The sequence below is a fragment of the Thermobia domestica genome, chromosome 3 (genome assembly GCF_964235325.1).
Source record: "Thermobia domestica chromosome 3, izTheDome1.hap1.1, whole genome shotgun sequence".
NCBI classification, from domain to species: Eukaryota; Metazoa; Arthropoda; class Insecta; order Zygentoma; family Lepismatidae; genus Thermobia; species Thermobia domestica.
In genome coordinates, this window is record NC_137456.1 from 174,160,940 (window position 1) to 174,176,631 (window position 15,692).

Genomic DNA, 15,692 nt, shown 5'->3' on the forward strand with positions numbered 1-15,692 from the left:
ACGAATAACTTTTCAGTGAATTAATGTAAAAACTTCTAAATATGTACTTTTGAACTAAAAATAGCAAATTCAGATTTTACTTAAATTTTGAGACTTTTTATACCATTGGAAAGGGTATAAAACTCCTGTAAAATATCACCAGTTCTATGTCTCTAGCTCAATTACTAACGCTTCTAGAGCAATTCCAAAAAAATCCGTTCTCTATTTTTAGCCCGATTTTTTTTAGTACTTTACAGCTCTTTGAACCCCGAACGAGTTGACATGTCTCAATCCAATTTCACATTTTTCCAACTCCATATCAATAGTATACCTGTGCCAAATTTCAACCAAATCGGAGATGGTGAAAATGAAACTTGTCATTTCTCGTGTTGAGTTGATGTGGATTGACCCATATCAGTGATGATATATAAAAGAGGAAGATATTTTTTTCCTCCGAAACAAAAATGAAAACAGCATAGCTTAAAAATCGTCCATGGAAAAAGTATCTGTACACTTGTTATGTCCCACCCCCCAAAAAATACACACACACACACGAATTAACAATTGCTTAATACTTAGGTGGGTTTCTTTTAGCAGTTGTGATTACCTGAAGACATCTAAGAATTCAACCAATGAAGTTTGTTGGCATTTCTGATTTTTTTCTCAGTTCATATAAGCCGGGACTGATCCAGTACGGATTCCTGAAGGAGGCTGTGTAAGAAGGACTCTGTTTGCCGTCCCTTACCTGTATACGTCTATGCAAATACTAGGAAGAGTTCTGGCAAATGACTCTTAGCCCGCCCTCGCCACTGGACCCGATTATGATTACAATAAAGCTTTCTTAAACTAAACTGTTTCCGAAAGTTAAAAACTGAATCATGAAACAAGATACGATTTCGTGAGGATACTCCTACTGCATTTTTCAATTTAAATTCAAAGAAAGATAAACTATCCAGAGAGCCTCGGTTTCGTCTAGTAGCTAAAACGTCGGATTTGCCTTTACGCTGTCCTGGCTTCGATTTCCGGTGGGGGTGCAGTTTTTCGGCGTTCACCCAGCGTCGTAAATCTGCTCTCGGAGCAGGCACTTGGGGAGATGAGTGAATTCGAACCTTACCGCCAGCCGTCCTAACTGAGGTTTTACAGGGTTTCTCTCAGTGGCAACAGACGAATGCCGGGATGGTACATTTAGTAAGGCCCTGGGCGTTCCCTTCCTAATCCTTTTGCTCGAAGGCGTGCGTTGGGGTACATCATTCCCGGTCTTGAGACAAGCTTAGGTCAAAAATGTCATAAATGTATATTCAAATAAATTTTCCCTCTTAATCTCCGTTCTATCCCCCATCAGTTAGTATCTTTTTTCGCGTAAAATAATGGCTGTTCACAGAGACTCATATGTATTTGGAGAATTTACTAGGCAACACTGGTGAGAATCCCAGAAACAGTGTATGTGTTCTTCATCATAAAGTTTAATGATACGTGGTTTTCATATTTATATTCATCTTTCTCTCTCTCTTTTTCTGTCTTTCTTGAGTTTGCTTATCATGTATTCTCATCTTTTCTTTCTCTCTCTCCCTCTATCCCTCTCTCACACACACTATATGTGGGTGTGCATATTCCAGAGTTAAAATCGTGTCAGTTTTGATGGCTTGGTCACTTGCCCGATCGACACTGCCTGGAAAAACTAATTAACTGGGAATTTCGGCGTCCTATTTTTCGTGCTGTAGGGATAACATTTCCAGTCCTGGTCACATCTGAAAGAAATACTGTTTGAACGCAATGAAATCAGTAAAATCTCTTTTTCCTCCGGTTTACCAAATCTCAATCGAATCACCGGGTCACTACGGTTTCAAATTCTCGACCTAGAGGTTGTCCACAAGGTAACCCACATTATGCGACTGACGTGATGACCCGCTTCAGCTCCAGCGTGTTCATTCTATCTGTGCGAATTACAAAGTTATATCCGCAATAGTTGAAATCAAGACTGGATGTTCGGAACAGATAAATCTTCAGAGATGACTAGAAAATAGCCCCGTTTCCGTTATTTCAAAGGGAGATTTTATTTATATTAATTTGACCAAAAAAAATTCGTTTCCATCTTAGAAAGTATAATTCAATAATTCCTATAAAGTATATTTTTTATGCGGAGTATACAAACGCCAGAAATTTCAAAGTAAATATGAGAATATTTTGAGGGCATCTTCTGGCAAATGGAGAAGACAGGTTTTCACCGTAAGACTTCCATAGTCTTTCTACAATACAATTACGAAAGCAGTGTTATTTATTCATCTAGACATATTCTTTATGAAGATGTAACTTCCTTTCATTTGAGGAACGCTTTACTTTGTTCTAGTCTATCTCAGATAATATGAAGTAATGCAGTTCTCTTTTAATCTCTAACTTTCATACGAATCAATACAGATGTCAAGGTTAGCGACATCACAGCTTCCTTTCTCTTTCTCAAGAAGATTTCAAAAGATTTTCTTGTTTCAGTTTAGTAAGTAAAACTGTGATGATGCCTACCAGCACAGTCTTAATTGGGAAAATCAATGCTAGTGAAAGAGGTAAGGCAAAGACTTTGGTTTGTTTTCTCCTTATTCTTCTCAAGGTAGTATGACATATCTACATGCGCTTCGCTCTTTTACTAACAGCTATTGAAGATCATTGCCATCTTTCTCGCCATCCTTTCCTTTTATTCGGTAAAGAAAAGTGCTGATCCTAATCATTTTGATTATTTTCAACAGTACTGTCTGCACAAGATCAAATCGGCCCTTGAAGCTTTTACAGAAAATAACTTCTACATTAAAGTCTGGTCTTGTTTTCTTCTTGTCTTTATTCTTCTCTTATTTGATCTGCGCTGTATAGCAGGGGCACAGTTGTGAGTTTGTATGCAAGTTGATGATACAAATATGCCGTTTGCGACATTCGATTACTCTCATATTCCTGATGAACAATTACCATGATGTCACTTTTTTTATCCCTTAGGACTCGTGTGGTGACGTCATTAATATGGTCACCACTTTAAGCTATTTAGCGCGCATTATCTTGAAAACCACTTAACCAATTTTTATTCAGTTTGTGTCAAATGGAAATTTGTCGCAAACCGAATAGAAAACCGGTTGAGCGGTACTCAAGATAATACGTATCAAGTAGTTTGAGTTGGCGGCCATATTAATGACGTCACCACACGAGTCCTAAGGGAGAAAAAAAATCAGCGCACGCGTTCTAAGAGTGGGAAAGAGTGACAACATTGTAATTGTTCGTCAGGAATAATTACATGTAAATGGCAAGTTTGTATCATCAAATTGCACAAGAAAGCGATTTTTCTTACAACTGCGCCCGTACTAATAGTTGTGTAGATTGTAGATTCCTATTTTAGTGGATTTTATTTTTATTTCTTTATACATATTTCTGGTCATTTGCGGCATCTATCACCTTCAGCCCGTTACGTATAAGAGATGATATATCTCTGCAATTACCCTCCGGGTTAGGGGGAAAGAAAGGAAGGAACCTGGGGCCTGTATATTAAATAACATCCCGGTATTTGCTTGGTATGAATGAGGAAAGCCCAACAGAAACCTCCTTCAGGATCGCTGTCCTAAAAAAAAGTTGTTACACCGTTTCGTCCGATTGTCACCACCGGAAATTGAGCTCGGGACTACTCGCACCAGAAACAAGAGTTTTAGCGACTACGCCATCCTTTTTTAACTGAAATCGAGATTGTATCTTTGTCTGCCAATTTCTCACTCCATGTAATTTTCTTTTTAATCAGTTACGAGTGAAAATATATAGCATTCATCTGATGCTTTGAAATAAGCTATTTCTAGATATTAAACGTGTTTGTTGCACAGCCAGCCAACTTAGGTCTCTTTTCGTGTAGCAAGCTATGTAGTAATTTCTACATAGAAGAAAGTTCACTCTTCAGGTTTAGTTTAAACTACGATAGGATAGGTAATGTAAACTCAAGTAACCAACTTAATTTTTCATTCATTATTGAGGAAAATTTATTACAATATTTATAAGGTTTGAGAGTCATAATTGTAATCTTCTAACCGTCAGAGCTCTTGTGAATCCTTAGGTGACTTTTCCTACACTTTTCTACACCAAATCTGTCTACACTTTTACCTTCTTGTTTACATTATATTTACTGTCGACAGCACTTGTTTGAATAATTTGATTGGGTGCCTCTGGCTTAACTTTGGGTGAAATCAATGAATGTTTCTAAAAGAAGAAATAAATAAATAAAAATATTATTCTTTATTGTAGTTAATTATTGGTTTTGTAAGAATTGTGATGGGAATTAATTGCTACACATAATACTGACAAGTGAGATAAGAGAAAAGTAACACAAACCTAACGATGAAAAAATATATGAACAAAGTTCAATTATGTAATATCTTTATAAACTTACATGTAGTGGACTGGGCAGAAAAATACATGATGATGCAAGTCAAACGTATTCACAAAATAATAACAAAATCAAATAAGGTAAAATAAAATATTTATAAAAAGCAACGAAATATTAATCGAATTTTTCATCGGTGACAATATTAGTTTCTTGTAATTTTTCTACATTCTTGACTCAAAAGAAGTCTCCAAAACATACAGTAGTTGTTAGTGCTGAAATTCTATGGTTCGGTCCCCTATATCTCTCGTATAATGCATATAAAGTAATATCGAAATAAAAGCTGACTTTTCTGATTTATAAGTTATGCATAATGTAGCTATATGTGAGTTGAAATCGGTGGCGTCGTTTGGGGAGAACATATTTTTTAGTAAATTGTATACTAAAAAAAAAAAAAAAAAACGTGAAATTCTTTCCCTTCTTAATCTGCTCCTTCCCTTGCCAAAATCTTAAATGGCGCTACTCGTTAAAATTAATCTATTCTTTCTCTTTTCTGTTTCTAGAAGTGGAGAGATAGGTCACATTGGTTCTCAAACATATGCAAATATATTTGGGGTGCATTACATAAGAATTGATTAAAGCTTATGCATTACTTAAGTTGAGAGAGGGAAATTACTCTTCCCTGCCATCCTCAAATAACGCCACTGTTCTTAACTCATCATTCTTAAATAACAATACTTAAATAATGAAAACTAGATATAAGTTACAATGAGTTCTTTGGGAATTAAGAAAAAAAAAAAGATTTATAGATTCGAAACTTTCCGAACTTGCCACACATTGTGGCTCACTTTCAACAGTAATATTTTATTCCCTACTTTATTATTATTATTATTATTATTATTATTATTATTATTATTATTATTATTTGTTAATATAACACTTTACAGAAAAACATCTGGTAGTGATGATTATGGATATGATGGTGGCAGGAACAACAACACCTTTGGCAACACTTGGTTTCCTTGTAGCACATCTCTTAAATAAACCTGACGTTCAGCGTAAGATGCAAGAAGAAATAGACTACGTTATAGGAAAAGATCGTTTGCCATCACTAAATGACAGACTCCGGTAAGTTTTTTTTTCTTTCTTTTCATGTATCATAGGAGTTGAGTAGCGAGTATAAGGGTGCAAAGGGTCAAATGCAAGTTATTTTTTTTTTTCTTAGAAATTTGCAAAATGTTGAGCCTCTTCTTTTTTCTGTTTTTTAAGAGACTCAAACTGAAAGTAATAAATGATTTCGTGGAAAAAACAAAGATTTGTTATTTTGCTCAAATAGGTCTAATGATAATTTTTCATACATTAAAAAATCAATATAGATCTCCCGATTCACTTATTTAACAATTTTGTTTTTAATGTACCATATGTTAATATGAAAATATTAATGAAGCTGCATTACAGCATTATTTGTTTGTTTAAAGAAATCTGATACGATAAAATTACTTGTATAATATTTTTGAAAATGGATCTAACAATTTTGAACAAGATATTTACATCATCATCATAGGTATTCTGCCTTTATTGGCAGGTCACTTGCCGCAGCTGAGAAGCTTCCTGCTTCACGGTCCTCCGTTAACCTTTTTGTCTTCGCGTATGATCTTTCTGTTTTAATATCATCCATTAATTGTAGTCTCCTTCGCCCCCTCCCTCTCTTTCCCGCCACCATACCCTCTAGGATGTCCCTCATGATAAAATCTCTTCTTAGGCAATGTCCCAACCAGTTTCTCTTCCTCTTCCTAATAATATCTAAAAGTGTTATTTTCTCACCCACCATTTCTAACACTCTCTCATTCGTTTTCCGCTCGACTCAACTAATTCTTTCCATTCTTCTCCACACCCACATTTCGAAGGCTTCCAGTCGATTTTCGTCACCTTTACGTAATGTCTACGTTTCCGCCCCATACAGTACAACACTCCACACGAAGCATTTTATGTGTCTTTTTCTCAACTCTTTGTTCAAGGTCCCACAAAACAGACTTTTCTTTCTTTTAAAGGCTTCTTTCGCCATTCCTATCCTTGCTTTTATTTCACGTTCGCATTTCATGTCATTACTAAGAATACTACCCATGTATCGAAAACTATTCACTTGTTCTATTTTCTCCCCTCCTACTTTTATATTTGACACAGACCCCTTCGTTACAATCGCCATGGTTTTTGTCTTTATAACATTTACTCGTATTTTCATCCCATGTTCTTCAAAGCCCTTTCTCATTTTTTCTAACATTTTATTGATTTTATTTTCAGATTCTACAACAAGCGCCATATCGTCTGCAAATCTTATGCATCTAATCATTCTACCTCCTACCGAAATGCCATCATCATCATGTAGGCTCTTTTTCACTATCTCTTCTAGATAGACATTAAATAGTGTTGGCGAGAGGCAGCATCCTTGTCGAACTCTCCTTCCAATTGCACTCTCTTCCGTCAGTTCTTCCCCTATCCTAACACTTACTTGTTGGTTCATGTATAAGTTTCTTATGAGTCTTCTATCTTTCCATTCCAACCCTATCTTTGTTAGAACTCACAACAACAATTCCCAATTCACGCGGTCAAAAGCCTTTTCCAGATCAATAAATACAACATACACCTCTTTCCCTTTTTCTATAAATCTTTCACCGATCACCCTTAATAATCCAATAGCATCTCTTGTGCCCTTCCCTCTTCTGAACCCGAACTGCGCTTCCTCAATATCTTTATTTGTTCTTCCATATAACCTTCTGTTCAGTATTCGGAGCAGAATTTTAGCTGCATGAGATATGAGACTAATAGTTTTATAATCCTCACATCTCTTTGGGTTCGATTTCTTAGCCATCGGTATCATGATCGTTTTCAGAAAGTCTCTTGGCCATTCTCCTGTTTCATATATTTCATTGCATAGTCGCCACAATTCTTTCTTTCCCTTGTCTCCTATACTTTTAATGAATTCGATTGGTATGTTATCTATTCCTGTTGCCTTTCCATTCCTAATCTCGGATATAGCCTTTTCAAACTCATCCCGAAGAATACTAAATCCTTTGTCATCCTCGCCTATTTCATTTTCAACTTCAACATTTAGGCTACACGGCCTATCCCTACTCTCATATAAGTCTTCAACGTATTCTTTTTTTACCAATTTTTTACAAACCAATTATTAATACTCAGCTTTTGAAGAGGGATGGGAGCCGAGGATTTTAATAGCTATTAGTCATTACATTGTCGAAAGCAGGTATCACATTTTTTGGTCAATTTCGTAATTATTTAATATTTCAGAAAACTTAAGACAGTTTTTTCTCTGAAGAACGAATACAACTTAATAGTAACAGTAGTTACTGCCACATACCTATAGAAACAAATCATGCTCAAAATAGTCAGATAATTATGCTACATCAACTCATAGTATTTATTTCGTTAGTGTTAAAACAATACATTATAATTTATACAATGACAATGTAAATATTGATTTGAGAACTAATTGAGAAAATCTTTTCTGCTATGTTTGAGAATATGAATGAAGATGCATTACTTGTCTATAGTTCTATACTATAGTCCTATCGGTTTTATTCAAGCAGATATTATCATTATAATGTGTAAATGTTGAACTTAGTATTTCTATAACCTGATTTAAGCATGAAAATATTTTTGGTATCGTCTATTTTAAGTTGAAAAATGAACCTTCTAACTGTAAGTTTCAAAACAGCTCTTCCTAATGTTAGTATTCTAGAAAACTTAAGAATATATATATATATATATATATATATATATATATATATATATATATATATATATATATATATATATATATATATATATATAGATAGATAGATAGATAGATAGATAGATATAGATATAGATATAGATATAGATATAGATATAGATATAGATATTAAAACACAACACACTGACATGTGAGCAAGGCTATGTGATAATATGAAAAACACACACACACAATCACGTAACATTTTCGACACCATAACTGTGTCTTCACACAGACTTCCACTCCTTGTGGCTGATTGGGAGTTGGTCACCTCTTATATACTCTCCGGAGATCAACTTTTAATTAGACAACGCCCCTTCATTAAAAGTAACATTTGTGTGGTTTTCACTTTCACTTTTTAGCTGCACACGTGTCCATTTAAAAGTTTACTATTTCGCTGGATACATACTGTCCTTTAATTATAATTATTTTCATTCTTAGTTTGTTCTCTTTCTTTCTTCTTCCTTTTCATTTCTTCTTTCTGTATTAGTTTGTTCTCTTTCTTCTTCCCTTTCATTTCTTTTTCTTTAAACAGAATCTTCTCCCACTCTTTATTTATCGAGAATCTTTATTTATCGAGAGTTCCAATTCATCACCTTGTCTCCTGCCTTCATAATAACCCTGGCTTCTTTCTATTTTCTCACCAAAGTTCTCTTCTCTACTTCTATGACCTCTGCTCCTTCCCACCATATTCTGTGGTTTGCCTCTTTCTGATGCTTATATATCGCATTATTATCCCTTTTCAATCTTACATCATCCTTGTGCTGTTTTATCTTTTCTTCCATCTTCTTTTTTGTTTCTCCTATGTAAATTTTGTTATACTCCGCGCATCCTATTCTATATATTACCCCCTTTTTGTCTTTGTTTGCTATTGCTTTTCCTTGGTTTCCCTGGCTAGTTCAATTATTCTGCTTCCTCCTTTCGTGTACGTCCTTATTCCTGCTTTCCGAAGCATTCTCTTCATCTTCTCTGTTTCTTTAATTAGGCTTTCTATTCAAAACCATTTATTGTTTTTGTCTTCTTCCTCTTTCTTCCTCTAAGAGCAAGAAAATTAAAGAGAAAAATGAGCAAAAGAGAATAAATAGAAGACAGTCTGAGTATTTTTACAAGAGAATTTGCAATGAAGAACTTAAAAGTGGGGGAGGAAAAGTTCAGAAGAAAAGAAGAAGAGAGATTAAGAGAGAAAGGTAAAAGAATAGGCTGGAAACAAGAAGAGACAATAGACGAGAAACGAGTGGTAATCATAGGAGATATTGAGATTACTGAAGAAGAGAAGCAGTTTTTAAGTCTAGGATATAAGTTTAAAGTAGCCAAAGAAGAGGTGGATAAGAAAGAAGCGGTTTATAGAATAGAGAAAGCACTTCAGAAAATAAAAGATGAAGAAGATAGGAACAGAATTCAGAGGAAACTAGTAAATATAGTAAATAACAAATCAAAAAGACAAAGAGGCAATCTGAGTGACAAAGAGAAAATAGGAATGAAAAAGATAAGAAGAACATAGTAGGGGAAAGAGAAAGGACATAGTAGTGGAATAGACAGACAAAGGGGGTGCTATAGTTGTGATGGATAGTGTATGGTATGATGAAAAACTTGGAGATCTGAAAGACAAGACATAGGAAGATGTAGCGGAAAAAGGACAAGAAGAAGAGATAAAGAAAAAGATTATAGAGGACAGCAAAAAGAAAGGGGTCAAGAAGTTAGTGAGAGAAGAAGGGAAGTTGTCTAGGATGAAAGGATTTCCGAAAATCTACAAAGAAGTAGTGAAGTTGAGGCCAGTGCTTAACTGCGGGAATATGTATACCTTGATGTTAAAAAACCCAAGCGTGCCCATGCCAATATATGAAGTGTATCAATGCTTGAGAATAGCATTTACACTAGCAGTGATTCCAACTAACATCAAAATAGGTTTCAAAAAGATAGAAATATATCCCTACGGTCAGTGTATTTACAGACCCTGGTTTTCTTTTCTACGCTGTATGTACGCAGGATCAGGCACAAGACCAAATCAATGCACCTTATTCAAGCAACAATCCTCTAATTGAGAAATAAATGCAGATCCAAGAGAAAATGCTTTCCAGAAATAAGTACTTAAAAGTATTTTAGTCTCACCTCAAGAAACATCGTAGAAAGAAAGACAGAAGCCGTATTTTAACAGACACTACACAAAAAGATAAACGTTTTGAAAATAAAGCCAGTGAATAAAAAGAGTCCAAATTCATTAGCAATCGAAAACAGAGAAACGTTCCTTCCTGAAGAAAGGGAAAGGAAGCGGTAATTCAACGGAGAATGATTACTTTCAGCCAATTGTATTATACGATTCAATAACGAAGAAAACGAAATCTTTCAGTTAAACGTCTCACGATTATGCCCCTCAGGCTAAGAGAAACAGAGGATGTTACTTTAGAGACAGAAACTACTAGTTATGATGATTTGGAACAGAGTCAAAGAAAGCTTCAACTTGGTCATTACGTTCTTGTAAGATTTCTTTTTCACGGATACATAACGTTGGTCAAATCACGACTAGGAAAGACAATGAAGATGATTAAATTTCGTTTTCTAAGAAAAAGTAAAAAGATGCATGCAAGTTTCGTCCAACCAAATAATTCAGATATGTCACCCACACACAATATTTGCATAGTAAGAGGGCTTCCAAAACCTCTTGTTGTGAAAAATAAAATACTGTCTGGTAATATCAGGTTGCCGGTAGAGTTCTAGGGAATTGTTCTCCGCTAATCTTTTAAAATTTCAAAGGATGATAATGTCGAATCGGACCTATATTTTTTCTCGTCATAGTGAAACTAATAATTTGCATAATCAGACTGGAATTCAATGGAGAGAGTAAAAGTTTTATTCTCCATTTTTAAATGCTTATATTGTTGTGCATAATTACTTAAACTACTAAATTTACTAATCCAGAGCCAATAATTATCTGAACAAGATATCAGTTTAATTGTATAAAATGTTTGTTTAATAACATTCATTTGTATTATTTATTTTGGTAATCAATTCCTAAAATTAATAGAATGCTATTAAGACGCTTGTAATACTTCAATTTAAGTTTTATTTAGAATTTTATAATTTATTTTGTATTGTGAGTAATAGTATAGGTTTTGACAATAAAGTTTACAATTGTATGGGTAATTTATAATGACAACTATTCATGTTGTGCAGCTATTATTAACTTGAGTGACTAGGTACCCCAGCACCAGCCTGAACACGTACGGAGTTTGTGACCTACGCGTGACCTCTGTTCATCCATTGTTCACACAGGATAGTTTCCCACAAGACGTAAAATCGGACATTTTAATTGCCAACGCAATGGAGATGGAGTGGGTCAGTGGGTCAGTGGGTCGTGCGTCAACAAGGCATGACCTGCTTCGATCCACCATGAGCCACTTTGTCCCACCGACTCATTCTTCTCAGTGCGCTGTAGGAAACATCTTATATACACTGGTGAATTTGTTTACATTTTACTCATAAGTGCTGCATTTTCCTTGTTTTCTCATTTGTTTCTATTTACTTACCTGAGATGAGTAAATCTAAGTATAAAAAAATAAAACTTTTGAGTATTGATATTTGCTACTTGGCTTTCGAGACACAGTCTGTGCGTATTTAGAAGAGTTGACTATAGGAAAAAATATTTTTCAACAAGAAAATAATTATAAATGATGATTAAATTTAAATTCATGGTAATATGGTACATGACAAATACCTTATTATTTTATATCGTAACAGACAGATCTACCGGTATTGTAGCAGAGTAGTGTTTGAGCGATTGACCGTAGTAACTCAAACTTCGAATAGTGATAACTTCACAGCCTTGCTTTATTACAAGTGAAAACTCTTCAGTCAGTGGAGAGGAGGTTGTGAATCATGGGTTAGAGTTGATGAGCGAAGGGTTTTGGTGGGTGATGAGTCAGAGTGGATCATGTGGGGTAATGAGTCGGAGTGAGTCACAATGGGTCAGAGTGGGTCATGGTGTGTAGTGCTCATTATGAATCATGCGTCAGTGATCACGTAGGTTCTTGAGTCCAGTGGATCATTGGTAACTGTGGATAGTGGATCAATAGTTCATGGGTCAAGTTTTCATTGACCCACGCCATCTCTGCAACGCAATAGTTGTTAAGGAATTAGAATTTGTATACATGTTAATAAATTATTGTAAATAAGTTTCAAAGGCTCATAACGTCAATACATGTTAAATTGTTGCAAAATATTGATTCAAGCACCTTCTTCGGGATCTCAATATATTTACAATAGAAGAAGTGTTATTTTCCAATTGCATCATTTTCATACCTTCTTGTTTCACTTCTTTTTCAATTTTTAACATCCGACGATAATACTCTGAGGCTAATGAACGAAATTGTGGAAGGAAGAATGTGGGAGGAAAATAGATGACCCGAAAAGACACACACATGGTGTTTGTCAGAAAACCCCTTAGCCCAAACTAGGATTGACGAAGAGAGCCCCACGCATCAGACTTAAGCGCTCCATCACTGGGTCACCTCTTTTCATTTCATGTTAAAATAAGTTACTTACTCACACGGGTGTTCGTAAGATCACGCAACCTGAAATTTGGAGCATCAGAACTTTGGATCCATAAGTGTGAATAAAATGAAACTTCCACCTAGAGAAGGTCTGTCTGTGTAGCATTTTTGACATGTAAACCCTGAGGAAGGATTTCGGCGTTGGTTTTCATGAATAACAGAATGAGACGAAGGTGAAGAAACTTTTGCACAAAACGTGAGTAAACAGAAATTAAAGTCAGTTGTGAATATTTTTTATTGATAAATGGGAATGGGAATGAATAGCCTAGACTGAGTAAGATGTATCGTTCTGAAGCAAAAACGATATATTGAGAGTAAGTGTATACATCGCACAGCCGCAATAATGTGTGTCTTAAAAAAACATCTTCTTTCCGGTATTGATAGTAAAGCAACGCTGATGCTACCAGATGCTATCAACATATGTGTCGCCCTACTAACTGGTCTACAGATAACATGTTCAAACAAACAAGGAATTTGCAAATCATTCAAGAAATCATGGCAACTCATAAATAGATTATTATAATTCTTCAATAATTAGTAACAGCAGTGGTGTGAATCACACGTCTTGCCTTCTAAACTACTGCAACAACACTAACATCAATCTGCACTCTTGTTAAATATGCCTAGTAATACGTAATTCAATCACTGTCCCACAAATAGCAGAGGTAGGAAAGCAGCTAAAACAAAATCAGTCCGGGAACTTATGGACTATACTGTGTTCTTTTCCTACCCCACATTTTTTATTATTTGGTCCGAATGTTAAAATCGTGTACTTCGTGTAGATGTTTTTCGTTCTACCATTCTCTCATATCTTATAACGTGATATCTCTATGTCCCATAATGTATTTAATCATATTTCTTCTCTCCTACCATTTCCACCACCCTTTTATTTGATATATTATCCATCATCTAAATTTAACATCCTTCTATAGCACTAAATTTTGAAAACTTCCGTTCTGTTTCTCTTTTATAGTAAATAAAATATATACTTAGTTTGATTTATTTTGAGTTTAACGTGATTTTTGCTCACAGAGGTTGTTAGAATATGAAATTACAATGACGTACAATACATGTGTGCTGCTACCTGGAATCTAACTGTGACCAGACACCTGGGGCATCCATTTTGCTACTTTAAAAACCGTAAGTAATATTCAATTACAAAATAAAAACATTACTCTCAAAAATAATGAAGACTACTTCTCAAAGAAGACATATACAATGTTTGAAACAGATTTTTGACAGAAAAGTTGGGGTGAACGTATGGTGTTCAACAGTGAAAATATGGCTTATGAGCAGGATTAAAGTTCTCCATGAATTAATGTGGGAAAGCCAGCTAACCAGGAGTACCTAAAGATATGTCAATTTCAAACGTGTATGTAATTTTTGGGCCATGTCCAATACTGTTTGAAAGCCCAATCAAGCCTTTCCACATCTTCCCTTCAAATGCCACTGGTCAGGATTGAACGAGATGCTGATGAATAATTTGGACATTGAGTGATGTTTGTTTCTTTCCTCTTTGACAACACAGTTTGCCTCGATCGATAGTAGTCCGGCTGAGCAAATAGCACATCCACCTTTTAATTGAATCCTTGATTAACGCTGCTTCATTCAATCTTTTTCTTCCATGTTATTGGATTACCAGGGAGTGTCGCACGTAAAAATGAGTTGGCATATAATTTAAAGTAGTGTACAGCCAGTTATTTACAGAAGAACAGACGAATATATACCACAAATGTGACGTTATAGTGACTGTCACTTGAATTATTCTTTTAATCAGTAACGTGTAAGAGATGTATATTATTTGTTTCAATGCTCATTAATAAGGAGAGAACATAAATAAAACAAACATGCTAATGAACAAGATAAATCAACATGTTCAATGTTTCAGATAATTTAACTTTGTGCGGATATACTCTAAAATACTATTTTTCCCAGTAGACGGAGGACTTATTCTACCTTTTCCAAAAATTCGTAGAAAACAACTTAAGTTGTATTTATTTTGAAACCATTTCTCAAAACTACAAAGATTACTCGTTCAAAAATATAATTAACTTTATAATCGCAGTAGTTGATCTAATATTTACAAATATTTTTAGTTAACACATTTTTGGGGGAAATGCCACATTGTATTAGAACTTATCGTAAAGGTACTGACAATAAATAATACAGAAATGATTTATGCAAAAGAATATATCTTAAAAAATAAATATATGTGTAATTTTCTTTTTATTAGAAAATTATCAGAACCAGAATCCCAGTGAATAATTTCCAAAATCTAATAAGAATCTAAATTGCTCGACTCCATTCACAATAGCATAAAGATGAACGCGTCACGTGTTTAAGTAAGCTTCCCTGTAACAAAAGAATGTATTGATGCTATGTAGTGATTTAAATTTGATCAAAGTGGTGACATATATGTACGATACACAGGAGGCATGTTGCTAATATAGCTCGTAGTTCATTCGCAATAATAATAATAAAGTAATAATAATAATAATAATAATAATAATAATAATAATAATAATAATAATAATAATAATAATAATAATATGTCTGTTGTTCGTCCTAATCGACATAGCAAGGCATAGCAAGTCAGTCGTCTTGAAAGTATTAATTTAGACTATAATTGACTGTGTACCTTTACCGTAAGTGTAAAGATTGACTAAATTAATGTGCCATATATTATTCCGTACAGAAAAAAAATAAGGCAATAATAGTTAGCAACAAGACTTGTAAGATTATTTTAGGAAAATATAAATGTTGACTAATCGATTAGTTCGAATCGTTACAAATATATTAGCCAATAGTACGGCCCAGTGTAGATCTTTTGGTTCTGCTGCTATCTACGGACATGTGAGCTTGTAGTTAACTCTTAAGCAAACGCGTCAATTTGCGTAACATTAGCAGGCGCGTTGGGTATATTATACCCCAAGTGTTTATTTTAGTCAATTTTAGAAATGACATGCATAAAGCTACCTATAAACTACTAATGTAGTCATAGTTCATCATATACGGACAACGATAATGAAAATTATAC

The 15,692-nt window shown here is 34.5% G+C and overlaps 1 protein-coding gene across 2 annotated transcripts in view; it reads left to right on the forward strand.

Annotated features, from left to right (window-relative positions):
- Positions 1–15,692, forward strand: part of LOC145680867 (methyl farnesoate epoxidase-like) — a 203,328-nt gene that overhangs the window by 157,761 nt on the left and 29,875 nt on the right. For both annotated transcript variants that reach the window (XM_081752002.1, XM_081752003.1), the window contains one exon: positions 5,266–5,446. In XM_081752002.1, coding sequence (XP_081608128.1) covers positions 5,266–5,446 — 181 coding nt within the window. The remainder of the gene's footprint in view (positions 1–5,265; positions 5,447–15,692) is intronic.